The sequence below is a fragment of the Phyllostomus hastatus genome, unplaced genomic scaffold (genome assembly GCF_019186645.2).
Source record: "Phyllostomus hastatus isolate PE091 unplaced genomic scaffold, TTU_PhHast_1.1 phas_contig_133, whole genome shotgun sequence".
NCBI classification, from domain to species: Eukaryota; Metazoa; Chordata; class Mammalia; order Chiroptera; family Phyllostomidae; genus Phyllostomus; species Phyllostomus hastatus.
Genome location: NW_025333577.1, coordinates 921,985 through 938,195, shown reverse-complemented (window position 1 = coordinate 938,195; position 16,211 = coordinate 921,985). Strand labels below are relative to the sequence as shown.

Below are 16,211 nucleotides of genomic sequence, written 5' to 3'. Positions count from 1 at the left end.
ACCAAAAGGTCGCCAGTTCTATTCCCAGTCAGGGTAAATGCCTGGGTTCTGATCCAGGTACCCCGTCTGGGGCTTGCGAGAGATGACTGATCTATGTATCTCTCACTTATTGATGTTTCTCTCACTGTTTCTCCCTGCCTTCCTACCTCTCTAAAAATAAATAAATAACACTTGTAAAGAAAATAAAGAAATTTTTCTATCATTTAAAAAGAAAAATATTTACTAGTCATCCTTAACTCACCTTTTCCCTTACACCATTTGGACTGTTAAGAAATGGCACCACATAGAAGAAAGAACACCTTGAACTGGACCAGCCCGACCCAACACCCCTGCTGCCAATGCAGCAGCCTCCCCCACTCTCTACCACCCACTGTCTACTCCATGGGAAGAGGAGCTCAGGTTGGACCAAACCCTCCAGCACCTTCCCAGTACCCTGGAGACAATAGGCAACGCCTTCGCACTCTTCTGAATCCTCTACACCATCCAGCCCACTTGTCCTTGTTTCCCTTTGGTTTCCTTGTCCATGGCCAATGTTTCCTGCCTCAGAGCCTTTGCACCTGTCTTTCCCCCAGCCTTCCCATGGGCGCTCATCCTTAAACCCTACTGAGCCTTTGTCCCCCACAGGGAGGCCTTCTCTGTCCACCCTGCTGTGGAAAGGAAGCTCCCACCTGCTGTTCTCTCGCCTGCATCACTGTGAGTGACCATGACAGTGCTTTTCCTCCTACACACTGTCAGCTCCTGCAGTGGGAGGTGAGCTCCGTGAAGGCAAGAGCCTTGCTGGTCCCCAGCTCACAGTTTTTAGGACATGGAAGGCACCTGATAAACCTTCACTGAGTGTCGGCCATGTGCTGGCATGGTATAGAGTAGCCCACACCACACGTGAGTGGTTGCTAGCAAGTTTACACCCAAATTACTGATGCTGAAACCGAGGCTTTGAGAACTGAGCCACAGCCAAAATGTCACCCAGCAAATCTGATCATGTGAACAAATCCCTGGGTCACTATCTAGCCCCTGTACCCATCTTATCCTGGAGGAAAGGATTTGAGAAGTATGCAAGGTAGAAAAGATCTTGGATTCATGGCCTGAGGTGTGGGGGTAATGCCGGATGTCAGAGCAGGTGGTGGATTGGGACATGGAGGCTGAGGGTAACTTTCCAGGGGGAAGAGGGAAAGAGGGTGACAGTGGGTATGTTTGGGGCCCGTGGGTCTGAGATACACCAGGGACAGAACTGGCCTGCGGCTGCACAGATTGGAGAGAGGAGTCTTGGGTGTGAACATGCTCAGAAACACAATCCCCAAAGGAAGTCATTGGAAAACTGGACTTCATCAAATTACAAACTTCTCAGCAACAAACAGTGCTGGGGCATCTGGGTATACACATTCAAAAATGGTGATGACATGTGGTGATCAAAGGTGATGTGACTTTGGGTGGTGGGCACACAATGTAACATACACATCATTTATCACAGAAATGTACACTTGAGATCTGTATGATCCTATTAGCCAATGTCACCACAATAAATTTAATTTAAAATAAAAACAGTGACATTAGCCGCTTTTTACACCATTCACAACAATTAACTCAAAGTTAACCAAAGACCTAAATAAACGGCTAACATTCTAAAACTTGTAGACAAAACAGGAGGAAGCCTTCATGGCTTTTAGTCAGGCAACAGTGCGTCAAATATAACACCAAAAGTGCATGTAGCAACAAAATAAATTGGACTCCATCAATATTCAAAAAGGTGACATTTCTAATGATGCTATCTAGGAAGAGAAAAAACTGCCCACAGAGTGAAAGCAATAGTTGGAAAACACATACCTGATAAAAGACTTAGAGAAAGAATTAACATCAAAAGAATATGTACAGAACTTTCAGAACCGAATGATAATGAAGCAAACAACCCAAGTGAAAAAAAAAGGGCAAAAGACTTGAACCAGACATGTCACCAAAGAGAGTACACTGGTGCCAAATAGGCACCTGAAAAAAGTTCTCAGTATCATATTAAAGGTGGAATGTGGTAAGACTGCACACCAGTGAGAATGGCTACAATGAGAGACACTGAAGTTGTTCAGTTTGACAAGCACATGAATCAATGCCATACCTGGTTCGTGGTGGTGGAATTGAAAAAAATGAGACAGCTGCTTTGAAAAAAAGTTTGGCAGTTTCTGAAAAAGTGAAATGTGCACCTATGTATGACCCAACCATTCTCAACAGCAGGAACATCGTGTGTCTACAGAAAAAGACCAGAACTGAAAGCAACTGATGTGTTTATTGTCAAGTGAATGGATAAACACACTGTAGTCTCTCCATGAAGTAGAGTACTGTTCAACAATAAAAAGAAGTCAGCTCCTGCCCTCACCAGGTGGCTCAGCAGGTCTGAGCATCCAGAGTACTGAGAGACGGTAGGTTAGATCCCAGGTCAAAGTCTGTGCAGGAGGGCAAGGGATTGATGTTTCTCATTCTCTATCCCACTATCAAATCAATAAACATATCTTTGGGTGAGGACTTAAAAATAAAAAAAAAAAGAAAGAAAGAAAGAAAGAAAAGAAAAAACACAAGGGAACAACTGATACACACAGACTACATGGGTAAACCTCAAAAAGAAAATGATGCCGAGTGTAAGAAGTCAGTTAAAAAAAAAAAAAGAGTACGCACCATATGATTCCATATATGTAAAATCCTAGAATAGGCAAAGTAAACCACAGTGGTGGATGGGGGACTCAGGGTAGGGGAAAGAAAAGAAAAACATCTTGGCCTAATGGACCTGTCTGCACCATGACAAATTCCCAGCTGGATACAAATATCAAAATGCATCAAATCGTTCCCTTTAACTAGGTGCAGTAATTGTAGGTCAGTTAAACCTCCACCAAAGCTGTTAAAGGAATGGGATTGTACACTAATTCTGAAAGTTAGAGGAACAATATTATTCAGGGCATTTCTCTGTGTCAGTGACTACAAAGTTTGCTCATCTTTGAAGAGAGCTGTGATTTCTATTGTATTGCTACATCCTGATTTGTTTGGTCAGTCTTGTAGGTGGGCATCTAGGCCATTTCTCCAGATTTTTCTTCCTTTGAAAAACTCTGCATGCTTAATTAAATGATTTATTTTAGAAATGAAATCATTTGAAGTTTGGTTGGTAGCTCCAAAATGTCTCCCAAAATAGCTGTCAATTCAGGATCCTAAAATGAGGACACCTTTCCCTACATTTTTATACTACATGTTTGTCTTACTCTTTTATTTCATGTCTCACCAGAGTATATGCTTCCAGAGGGAGGAAGTAAATGGGGAGGGAGACGGGGAGAAAGAGAGAAAGACTGATCAGTTGCCTTCTGTATGTGCCCTGCCAGGGTTCAAAGGGACAAGCAAGATATGTACCCTGACAGAGAACTGAGTCCCCAGTCTTTGGGTATATGGGAGGACACTCCAAACAACTCAGCCACAAGCAGCCAGGGCTAGTATCCTTTTTCATGTCTCTATACCTTATGGTTGGTAATTCTTTGACTAATAGTAATGTTGAAAAATATTTTGTAATGTGTACCTCCATGCATTTCTACATCTGTGAACTGTCTGCTCATCAGCTTGGTACATCTTTCTATTCTTCTTTCAGTTCTTTTCTCATTTAATCCTAGGAGCTCTTTCTATATTCATAATCCTGACTGTTATACATGCAGTAAACACTCTTCCCAACTGCATCACCTAATAGGTTTATTTTTAGCTTCCAATAATGTGAAAATCCTGCATGTAAGATACATCTACCATTTTATTTCTGTGTTATCTTGAAGTGCCAGGCAGGTGGCGAGTAACACTGTAAGGCTGTCCCCTTACCCAGGGAAATCAAGTTCCAGTAGACCTCCATCATCACGTCCCTGTACAGGTCCTTCTGTGCAGGCTTCAGCTGCTGCCACTCCTCTTGAGTGAAGTCCACAATCACATCCCTGAACCCCACCGACCCCTGTAAGAGGAAGCGCACATAACTCACTGTAGGGCCCTCCTCACAGCATTCAAGATACTTGGCTCGAAGGGCTGAGAGGATCAGGAAGGCACACAGGATGCACCTGACATGGTGTCTACAAGGTGTGGAGCACTGAAGGTCCTGACCACTCAGTGTCCTCAGTGCCTGAGTAGACCCGATGGTCCTCAGAGGGACAAACTATGGGGCTGTTCATAGGAAGGCAAACAACACAATCCAAAAATGGGCAAGAAACCTGAGTAGATAGTTCTCCAAAGAGAACACACAGATGGCCAAAAACATGTGAAAAAATACTCAACATGACACATCATCAGGGAGCTGCATATGAAAACCTCAGTGATATATCATCTTACACTATGAAACAAAAACACCCATAAAGGACCCATTACTGGCAATACCATGGTCAGACAGGTCAGAGCAGCATGTGGTTTGGTTCTTGATGGCAGATTCCAGGTGGGGCATGTGCATCAAGACCTGAGGCTTAAATGGCAGATGGAAAACACAGAGGATGCTCATGCTAAAATACCCAAATAAACAAAGCAACTGGTGAAATGATAAATGTCTTTTACTTTATGGAAAAAAAAACATAGAAAAGGCAAACTAAATAATCTTATTGGTCAATCTTTTTGGTCAATCCAATAAGTACAAACTTTTCAAATAACCACTGAGGCCACAAACGCATCCAACCCCTGTTACCCTTTATTATTCTACTTATTTCATTAAAATTTTTAAAATATAATACACGTTCACAATATTCTCACCTGAATAAACTCACTTAATGAAATTTTTACCAAGCAGGCTCCATGCACCAAGCCCAGGCTGGGACAGGCTGAAACCAGGAGAAGGTCCTGGGCATTAGGGCGCCCACATGGAACAGCCACAGTGGGGTAAATGAGACACGGGACCCGTCCTCAGAAGGGTCGCAAGGTTCTCCTGGAAATGGGGCTTCCCTCCAAGTGTGCCAAAGCCCTCAGAGTGCACTGTGGGCTCATGATTGAGGCCACGCATCCAGGGCTCCATCTGTTTTGGATTCTTGTCTAATGGCACAAACCACCTCGCCACAAGAAAAACCTCATCCAGTTCCAAAGAGGTGAAATCAAGCTCTATTTTTTTTTTTAATTTCTCACCAGAGGATATCTTTGTTGATTTTAGAGCGGGAGGAAGGTAGTGTCAGAGAGAAAGACAGACAGACAGACAGACAGACAGACAGACAGACAGACATCGATTTGTTGGCCTCATGCACATGCCCGACTGGGGATCTATTCCTTCAACATATTGCTGTGCAGGATGATGGTACAACCAACTGAGCAACCCAGCCATGGAAGGCTCTATTTCTAGAAAAATGAGAATGTAACTACACTAAAACAGATTAAAAAAAATTGAACCTCCAAATCCCAACCATGTGGAAATGACAACCATCGGGAATCCTCTACAATGTTTCTAAAGGAAGAAACGAAGGCAACGATCACAGAGAAGGTAACAGTGGAGACACCATGGTGCAGCCACATTGGAAAACAGTCAGATTGTTCCTTAAATGATTAAATGTACTGTTATGAAAGGACCCATAATCTCCTTTCCTACACTCAAGACAAATGAGGAGTTCAAACGAAAAACTGTCCATGAATGTTCATAGGAGCATTACCAACAACCAAAAAGTGAAAACAACCCAAATGTACACTTCCAGGTAAATGCATACACACACGCTCTACCTGGACACTAGAAATAGTATACAGCCATGAAAAATAACACCTGCTACTATACAGATGAGCACCAAAAACATGAGGCTAGGTGAAAGCAGACAGAGTTAAAAAACCACAAGCTGTGTGATTCCACTGATAAGAAATGTGAAGCCCTGGCCAGGTGACTCAGCTGCTTGGAGAGTTGTCTGTGTAACCACAGGTTGAGGGTGCAGTCTGTGATTGGGGGCACATATCAGAGGCAACCAATTGATGTTTCTCTCACATATCGAAGTTTCTTTTCTCTCCCTCTCTTTCTCCCTCTAATTTCTGTTCTAAAAATAAATAATATTAAGAAATTTAAACCTTTCAGGACAACAACATTTCCTGAGGATCAGGAAAACAGGATAAAAAGTTTGCTTTCCTGAACAAATGGCAAAAAAACATTTTGTAAAAATCAAAGCTCACTAACACCACAAATGATGCTACTCAGAAAGAGATCAGTTGCCACCTACCACACAGACAATTTATACCACTTGTTATTTGTACTCAATGAGCAGAACGAGCACCAACAACCGCCAATGTGAAACACTGGCAGCTCCTGCTGCACGGTACTAGGGGAATAAACTGTCCCCACCTCGTAACTATGAAAACCTCTGAAAGGCCTTAAAAATACCCACCATCACCTTCATCTACAAAGAAGCCCCTGGAGAAATCATAAAGACCTGGCTGGTGTGACAGGCCACATGCCTGGCCTGCAGGCCAGTCCCAGATGGGGTCGTGCAAGAGGCAACTCATTGATGTTTGTCTCCCACAAGGATGTTTCTCTCCCTTTACTTCTCCCTCCATCCCACTCTCTCTTAAAAAACAAACAAACAAACCTTAAATCTTTACACAGTTGCTCCACCTTCCATAATTTAAAAAAAAAAGTTTTAAATCATAAAAAAGGCAGGGTAAATATATGTGTCTAGTCCTGGCCAGGTGGCTCAGTTGATTGGAGCAATCAAATGTTGTCCATTTGATCCAGGATTGGGGTATATACAGGACTAACCAATTGATGTTTCTTTCTCACATCTCTGTTTCTCTCTCTCTCTTCTCTTCCTGCAGCTCAGTGAACATCCTCTGGTAATGATAAAAACAAGGAAAGAGCTCTGGCAGGTGTGGCTCAGTGGATTGAATGCAGGCCTGCAAACCAAAGAGTCACTGGTTCCATTCTCAGTCAGAGCACATGCCTGGGTTGCTGGCCAGGTCCCCAAAGGGGGTGCATGAAAAGCAACCACACAATGATGTTTCTCTCCTTCTATTTCTCGCTCCCTTGTGTCTAGAAATAAATTGGGCCTCTCTCTAGAAATAAATAAGTAAAACCTTTTAAAATTAAAAAAAAAAACACACACACACACAACTGATTTGAGAGAAGGTGCAAGAGAAAAAGATGTTGTTCCACTTATTGTTCACTGCTTCTTGTATGTGCCCTGACCAGGGATTGAACCCACAACCTTGGCATATCAAGATGATCCTCTAACCATCTGTATGCTACATCTGTATGCTTTTATTGTAAAGTATTGCTTCCAATGAGAGAAATTTAGACAAAAATACCACAAATAGCCACCCACTAAAACATCATAAAACATCACAGCCACAGCCACAGACTCTCAGGTCCCTCACCACGAGTCCTCCTCCCATCCCTCTTTAGTCCCCTGGGCATTCAGTGCCACCTGCCTATTTCTGAAGGCCCATTGCTCAGTACATACTGCCCAGGGCCTCTGTTACACACACTGCCCAGGGCAGGTGTCAGGACAGTACTCTCCCAATTCAGGGTGGACACAGTCTCAGGAGAATGGGCCAGGGACTGAGGCCCTGAAGGAGTTTGTGGGGCAGAGAGAGGGTCATCCTTGCCCAGAAGCCTAACCCTAAGGAAGGAGGTGTGAGAGGGGGACATGACTCACCAGGGTCTTTGTGGTCGGCTGCTGGGTGGCCATCCTTCCAGTGCCCATGGTGACTGGGGCACAGGCAGGCTGTAGAAAGAGAAAGGCAAAATGAGAGACCAGGTAGAGGCCCAATCTACAATGCAGAATGACAGACAGACACACCTCCTAGAAGACAGGCAGACAGGGACAGGCATACATCTTAATAGTGAAAGCACCCTGGGGACCAATGGCATTTAAGGCGATCCACAAACACTGACTTAATTCTCCTGACACCCTACAGTTTGCAGGCTATTTCCATTACACCATTTCACAGATGAGGAAACTGAAGCCCCAAAATAGAAGACATGCACCCAAGAAGATAAGGCTGAGATCATGACTGGGCCTAGTAAGCAGGGTCCCTGTGCTTGGGGCACACGTCACTTCCACACAGGCACGCCCCCAACACACACGCATGCGCACACAGCCAGTCCCACAGCCTGGAGGGAGGAACAGGACCCTCTACCCCAGCCCTGGTTCTGAGTGCTGCACCAGGCCCCAGAAGTCACCCCAACACCAACACAACCCAGACAAGGGAAGGCTTGGACAGGAGGGATGCAACCCCACACGCACAGACACACAAGCGCAGAGGAAAAGACCAGACACAGGAGGACCCCTGGATGGTGCCTTCACAGGGAGACACCGCGGAAGGAAACAAAGGCAGACACGCACAAAGACGTGCACACAGATGACCCAGGAGAGACCAAGACAGGCAGTCGACACACACATAAGCAAAGGGGAGACTCAGGAGGCTACCCGGCCACACGTGCTGACAGACATGGAGAAACACTCATGGAGACCACCTGGGGGGGGGGCGGTCTCAGGGCAACGCGCGCGCGCGCGCACACACACACACACACACACACACACAAACGCACACTCAGCTACAAACACCACCTTCCCCAACACATCCGTGCCCCCTCCCGAATCCTCAGGCCCCTTCCCTCGCACCACAAGCTCTCTACTTCCTCCCTGGCTCCCTCCGCAGCCAGAGACACCACACGGCTACCTCAGGAAAGTGACCACCGGCCTCCGCCAGGACCCCCGATCACACTGGGCCTGCTCGGGCCAGTAAGACCACACTTCCCAGAACCCCCTGTGGCTTCCGATCAAAGAGAGACTGCTACTGACCATTGTGGGCCCCAGAGGCAACCCTGTAGGTCTATGTCCCAGAAGGCCCCGCGCAGCCCCGGCGTCAAGGAGGCGGAGTCCGAGGGTGATCTGGGCAAGTGACTGGCAGTGGTGCCTGAAGCGGGAGGAGGATCAGAGAGCAGGACTGGACCTGCAGGAGCTGGGTGGAAGGACGAAGCTGGGGCCTGGGCAGGGCAGGAAAAGGACAGAAGAGAGCAGGGAGAGGGGGAGGTGGGAAGTTGCAAAAAAGACGCTTCAGACCCCCTGCAGACCTCCAGCATCCTGCCAGGTGTCCTGATAATCATGCTGACTTGCAGAAAATGTGTAAAGCGTGCACAGACGCAAGAAAGCAAGTGAGCGTAATCAGAGAAATATGAGCCCTTCCCGTTGTACAGCCCCTGCTCTGGTCATATTATTATTACTGAAACAAAGGGGGGTTCTGCTGCCTGTGCCTCTTTCGCTTCAACAGGCACATTCTAGAGGCACGGGCTGGTGAGAAAGGAAAAACGTTTTAATTCAGTTGCTGGAGGGTCACGGAGAACGGCAGATTTTTGTCTCAAAACCCATCCTCTCTGGAAAACCTCAGGGAAAACACAGCTGCCCTCAGCCAGACCAAAACGGAAGACCGTGTCACGTTCCTGCTCCCTTTCAAAGTACTGTCTTTTGGGAACTGCAGGTGCCCGGGAGCAGTCACCCAGGCAGCTCAGCTCGCTCCCGCTCCCCGCCACTGTTCTGTTTCAACCTCCCTGTCAGAAACCGCAGGAAGTGGTCAGACAGGCCGCTTCCAGGGCCACAAGGTCGCTCTAACTCACCTCTCTCTAAGTGCGCCAGGTGGGCAAAAGAAAGGACCTTGCTTACCTTGGTTTATATTAGTTTTGGGGGTGGGACGGTCTGAATGCCCAATAAACTACACATTTCCGCGTGCTGGGGACAGGGGTGGTCTACGCATGACCAATCGCTTGTTCTCCCCAAGCTAGACTGACAGGCTAGCCTTAGGTGCTGCACTTCCCCCATTGTGGCCCCTCTGACCTCTGGGGTGCACCTGCCCGTCTTCCCTGGCCCCGCCCCCAACCTCTTATCACTACGGGGTAGGAGGGCTTTCCCTTCCTCGACTCACCCTGCTAGCATTTCACCTACTCAGTGCTATTCCTGCTATCTCCTGCTGCCCTCCTGCCTGGGGCAGAGTGTCTGCCTCCAGGATAGGGTGCTCCATGGGAAAAGCAGGAGCTCGGTTACCAGGGCAACAAGACCCCACCCACCGCCTCGCCTTTGCCTAGGGAGACAGAGGTCACCTCAGGAGGTTCCTGCTTTTCCTGCCCTTCCTCCTCTCACCGGTCCTGTCTGGCTATCTGTATCCTCAAGATGTACAAACTCATTTAGTCCTGGCTACCAGGCTACTTTCCAGATGAGGATACTGATACAGGCAAGGGAGTTCACACAGGAGGAATATGGGGGAGTTGGGGTGGGAAAGAGGTCTCCAGACTGGGGAACTCTTACACCATGAACCACACACACACACACACAAAAAAAACCAAGTGCAAAAGCAGTTGCTGCCCCAGTTGGTGTGGCACAGTGGATTCACTGCCTGCCTGTGAACCAAAGGGTCACCAGTTGACTCCCAGTCAGGGCACACAGGTGGGTTGCAGGCCAGGTCCCCAGTGGGCGGGAAGGGGGCAGTACATGAAAGGCAAGCATGTGTTGATGATTCTCTCCCTCTCTTTCTCCCTCCCTTACCCTCTCTAAAAATAAATACAATCTGTTTTTTTAAAAAGCATTTGCTGAAAGTCTCAATGACCACAAAAATTGCAAACTGCAGCTGCCTTAGGTGGTGATTAGTGACTTCTTTTTCTTTCTGTTTTAATTCTCACCTAGGGATATGTGTATTGATTTTAGAGAGAGAGGAAGGGATAGAGAGAAAAATGATGTGAGAGAGAAACATCACTCTATTGTGATCTGTAACATTCTGGCTCACCACATGATGTTCCATCTAAGTGAGCCACTGGGCCAGGGCTCTACCCCTTTGGGACTGACCTCTTCAAGCTGTTGAACCAGGCTATTTGAGCTCTCTGTGGCACTGACTCCTACTCCCACAGACCACATGATTGTGTGAACGCCCTCCCCCGACCTGTCACAGGTGTCTTGGTCAGACTGGCTGAGCTGTCCCTGACTGACTCTCTAAGCAGAATGCAAGGAGCTCTGTACCTCTTACTGCCTCAAAGAACTCAGCCACCTGGGAAAGAGCCCTGCTATTTATTGCCAGTAAACAAAGCTCTCTAGGTCTTGGGAAGTGCGGGATGAAAGCAGATGAGGGCTAAAACTGCACATTTTTAAGAGGCATCTTTGTCTTTTGGAATGGCAGTGCATGCCTTCAACCTGACTGAAATTATTAACATGGAGTTTCAAACACCATTCTATGGGAAAAAATGTACCCCTCCCGAAAATTGAAAAACAAAGCACAGATGTGGTTCATGATGCAAGGATTCATGATGATGGTTACTTGGATTGTGGAAAATTGTGGGAGGGCTATGTCAGGACATGTGAGGACATGTGTTACTTGCAAGGTTCTAGTTTTTATGGTGCGAGGTGGGGCCAAAGATATCTTGTGTATCAGAATACAGCATGACTATATTTTATGATACTTTGAATTATAAACACTTGAAATCTTATTTGAGTGGCATTTTTTTGAATGACAAGAACTCTTGCAATTTCAAATTTCCTAAAAAATCCTTACTGTCTATAGGATCACTTGTGTAAACTGTAAACAGTGTTTGTTATTTTAGGATCACTTTGGCTGGTGAAGAGACATGCCAATCATCTCTAGTTAGGGTTGGCCTTGTACTATGCAGGTTTTGAATGGTGCAACGTCTTCAAGAATGACCCCCTGGCATAAAAATCTAGCAACTCTGGAAATGGTGAATGAATGGATGGATATGTTTGTTCTTCCCAAAGATCTGCTCACCAGGGAAAGCATGGCTGCTCACATTGCTCAAGACACAGACATTCACAAAACACCAACACTGTGCTAAATAGTGCAAGAGACACCAGAGGTGTGTCCCCTTCCCCTAAGAGGATGATCTCCACAACTACTTAAGGAGCAGGAAGCTTTCAGGATCTGATTTTAGCTATTTCTTTATTTAGTTAGTTTTAGAGAAAGGAAAAGGAAAAAGAGAGATACATCAATTGGTTGCCTCTTACATGACCCCAAATGGGGACCTGGGACCTCAATGCAGGCATGAGCCCTGACAGAACTGAACTGGTGAACTTTCAGTTTGCAGGTGGTCAATCAGTCCACTGAGCCACATCAGCCAGGCCCTGATTTGAACTTTTGATCTGATAGTCCTACACAACTCTAGTTCTTCCCTACTTTGTGAACTTTTCGTGGAGTTGTTGGCCCAGTGGCTTTGGATTCCAAATCCTATAAACTAGATTTCTTTATATTAAAAATGTTTTTTTTTTATTGGCATCTGCCTTGCTTTCTGTAATTTCATCTCCTTCACAGTGGGAACTGTGTGTTTCTAATACACTGCTGAGTCACCAGCTGTTAGGACTATTTTGGGCACATGCAAGATATTCCATGACTTTTTTCTCAAGGGTTAAATGAGTAAAAGGTGATGCTTATTAATGTAAAGCATTCCAATGTCTCCATATGGGCAAGTCATTGATTTAAGAATGAAAGTGAGTGAGCTGCACCAAGTGCATCAGTTGTCTGGGTGCAGCCCATGGTCTGTGCAGCCAGGCCACCCACAATCATGGAAACCCTGTTGGGTAAGACTCTGTCTGCCAGGAGCCCAAGCCACAGGCAGGGGAGCTGTTGTTCCCTCCTCTGGGCCATCTATCGATGGGGGCCTAAAAAGCAGGGCTGTATGGCACCAAGTAAAGACTTTTGTAAGTAAGGATCACCCCCACAAGGAGAAGAATCTACTTCACATTTTAAATGTTTCAATTATTTGACAGAGACTGAGGAAGATATATTTTTCCAATCACTTAGTGCATTCATTGGTTGATTTTTTTTCCAATTTTAGGGAGAGAGAGAAATCAATTTGTCTTTCCTCTTTTTATGCGTTCATTGGTTGGTTCCCTCCATTTGGACACCAAGAACCAGAGGCTAAGAAATGGAGATTTCGAGAAAACTATGGCCAACTTGCACCTTGTAGGCTGAAGAGCAAATACGTCACACAGGAAAAAAAACAACACACAACATGAACATGAAAAGATTTAACTTAATTTAACCATAAATGGGCATAAAGTCTACATTATGCAGCAGAAAAAGTCCTAGAGATCTACTGCTGTACAAAATTGTCCTCGAACTAATAGTACCATCTTGTACAAAGAAAATTGGGTTAAGAGGGTACTTCTCATGCTCTGTTTGGGTGGCTCAGTTGGTAGGAGCACTTTCCCATACAAAAGCTTTCAGGTTCAATTCCTGGTCAAGGTATATACCTCAGTTGTGGGTTGGATCCCACACTGAGGTACATTTGGAAGGCAAAGGATAAATGTTTCTCAAATCTCTCTCTCTCTATTCCCATTAAATTAATAAACATATCCTCCAGTGAGAATTTTTTTAAAAAAAGATGGTAGATCTCATGAGTTTTTGTCCACAAGAAATGACATTTTAAAGGCAAAACATGAAAAATGTAAGGTTTCTACTTTTCACATTACCTCCCTGTGTCATACTCTTGTTTGCTAACATGTAATAAATTTCACTGAAGTTTTACTTCTTTAAAAAAGATAAAAACAATAAAAACACAAAGGGGAGTGCACAGTAGATACTATTGTCAATTGTTCATTTTTTCATTTAATGCTATATCTCAGAGCATCTTCAGTCATCAGTATCTTCAGTTCCTCCTCACCATTTTTTTTAAGATTATTTATTTATTTTTTAGAGAGTGTGGAATGGAGGGAGAAATGGAGAGAGAAAAGCATCAATGTGTGGTTGTCTACCCACCTGCCCCTCACCAGGGACCTGGCCTGCAACCTAGGCACATAGCCCAAACTGGGAATTGAACTGGCAAACCTTTGGTTCCCAGGCTGGCACTCAATCCACTGAGCCACACCAGCCAGGGCCTCACTATTTCTTGTGCAGACAGATCCTAATGGATCTGGCCAACCTGCTAAGGACCAATCCATGGATGTTGTCAATGTTTCTTCTCTTCCAATCTGCACTGAGCCCTGGACTGAGAGGACAATGTCCTGTCCCCCAGTATTTATACGGATGTATAAATGGCCAGTTGGGGCTATGCTCCAATGTCATCTTCTGAGAGAGACCCTCCCTGAACAGCTGAAGCTGAAACAGCCCCTCCAATCACTTTCTAGCTCATCACTTGTGATCTGGCTCAGTAATGAGCAGTGGGGGCTCCCTGAGACCAGGGCCTGTGGCTTGCTCTCTGCTGGACACACAGCACCTGGAACAGAGGAGGCACTCACACACTTATTGAATGACTTGCTGTTCACCTAGAGCCTCTTGTCTCTTGAGATTTCTGCTCATCAGTGGATGCAAAAATCCTAGGTGTTCATGGATTAGATATTCACTTTCTTATATCTTCAAACAGCCTCTCTCCAACTACTAAGCAGGAAAGAAAACAACTCAGGCTCCCATGGGACCCAATTCCACCATGCCCCCTGTGCATGACACCAGTCACATGAACCTCCCTGTCACATCGAATTCAGCAGTGAAAAAAATGCCAGCTGCACACTTGTCTCTCCTTCTCCTCCACTTCTCAGCCCCTCCCAGCCCCTCAGGAAAGCAGGTGATCACCTGTAAGGACACTTTCCCTTCTAGGCAGCTCCGTAAGAAACTTGGACAAAAGGAAAATTCTCCTGATGACATTTCATGCCACGAGAGGATGTTTATTGGGTAAGTGAGCATCCATGGAAAGGAGATGAGAAATCAATGAATCTCCTAGTGTTGCTGGTGTAGGTGTGTGTGTGGTGGGGAGAGGGATGTAATTTCCTGCTACTAATATCAATGGTCATGGGAGACCAGAAAACACCATGGAAACCATTCTGATAATAAGCATTAGACGTGGTGTGACCATTCCCAAGCCAGGAATCCAGACTGCAAGAGGGAAGTGGCCTAGTGCACGCTTGCTTGGTTCTGGGCGTTCCTGTGGGGTATGTGTGCTCCCTCCCCCAAAGCGTTGACACTATTGGACAGGACATCCAGTACCTGCAACTTGCACATTTGACGACTGTTTAAAATGACGTTGGTCTCACTTAATTAAATCTTTTATTTTGAAAAATTTAAAGACCAATGTGAGATACTTTGGAACCTGAAGAGACTGTTACTTCCTAATCCTGAAAAAAATATTTTTCCTCCTCGTGAACCACCTGGTAACTTCTACAACTTATGAGCTTGGGGCCTTCCAGCTGGTGTTGCAGGGAAACTAGGGGCTGTGTGTGAGGAAAACAAGGAATCACACAGATGGCAGCAACCTCATCTTTGGACTAGATCCAAGTGTGTTTGACAAAGGGACAATGTCCCCCATGGAGCTCACCTCCTCCTCTTCCTCCATCCTCTGCCTCCTCCACTTTACTGTGGAGAAGAGGGAGACCCAGAGACACTAAATGCGATGTCCAAGGTCATGAGTCAGCTCACTCCTGCTCAGACAGGAACCACAGTGCCTCTGGACACACTCCCAGGTACCAGACCTGTAGGTGGGCTTACTTTCCACATGGCACTGCAGATGCAAATGGCGAGCATGGCACAGCCAATCCACAGCACCCACATTCCTAATACCACTATGAGTAGGACTTCTCTTGTGTTCTCCATTTGGGCTCCATTTAAGCCTGGCACTTGCCCATGGGCTTATGACCTGCCTGTCGGGTGTGGATTCTGAGCTCCACACCTCCCTGCTATGTGTCTGGTGAGGTTTAAGTTCCTGCTGAAGGTTCCTCCCACATGTCACACAGGCAGGGCTTCTCTCCCACATGGATCCTCCAGTGGACAGAAAGCAAGAAGTTCCTGATGAAGGCTTTGCCGCACCAGCCATTCTTACAAAGGTTCTCCTCAGAGGTGGTTGGTCACATTTTCCTGCAGGGACAAGTGTTTCATGGAGTGCTTCTGGCAGAAGGAGCACTGGTAGGGCTACTTCTCGGTGTGCACGTGCCTGTGCTTCCTGAGAGAGCAGTTTTTGCTGAAGGCCTTGCTGCACTGGCTGCACTTATAGGGCTTCTCTCCAGTGTGTACGCGCCAATGTGTCCTCAGCGAGGACTTTTGGCTAAAGGCCTTGCCATACTGGCTGCACTTGTAGGGCTTCTCTCCAGTGTGCACACGCTGGTGCATCCTGAGGGAGAAGTGCTGTCTGAAGGCCTTGCCACACTGACTGCATGTGTATGGGTTCTCCCCAGTGTGAGTACTCTGGTGCAGGATGAGGTACTCGTTCTGACTGAAGTCCTTGCCACAGTCCCCACACACATATGGCTTCTCCCTAGTGTGCATCCTCTGGTGCTGTTTGAGGTTCCCTTTCT

At 46.1% G+C, this 16,211-nt stretch overlaps 1 protein-coding gene across 1 annotated transcript in view; it reads right to left on the bottom strand.

Annotated features, from left to right (window-relative positions):
* LOC123826774 (zinc finger protein 420-like) overlaps window positions 1-16,211 on the bottom strand; it is a 52,812-nt gene that overhangs the window by 20,759 nt on the left and 15,842 nt on the right. Inside the window, exon 4 of the mRNA XM_045850836.1 lies at window positions 7,596-7,664. Coding sequence (XP_045706792.1) covers window positions 7,596-7,664 — 69 coding nt within the window. The remainder of the gene's footprint in view (window positions 1-7,595; window positions 7,665-16,211) is intronic.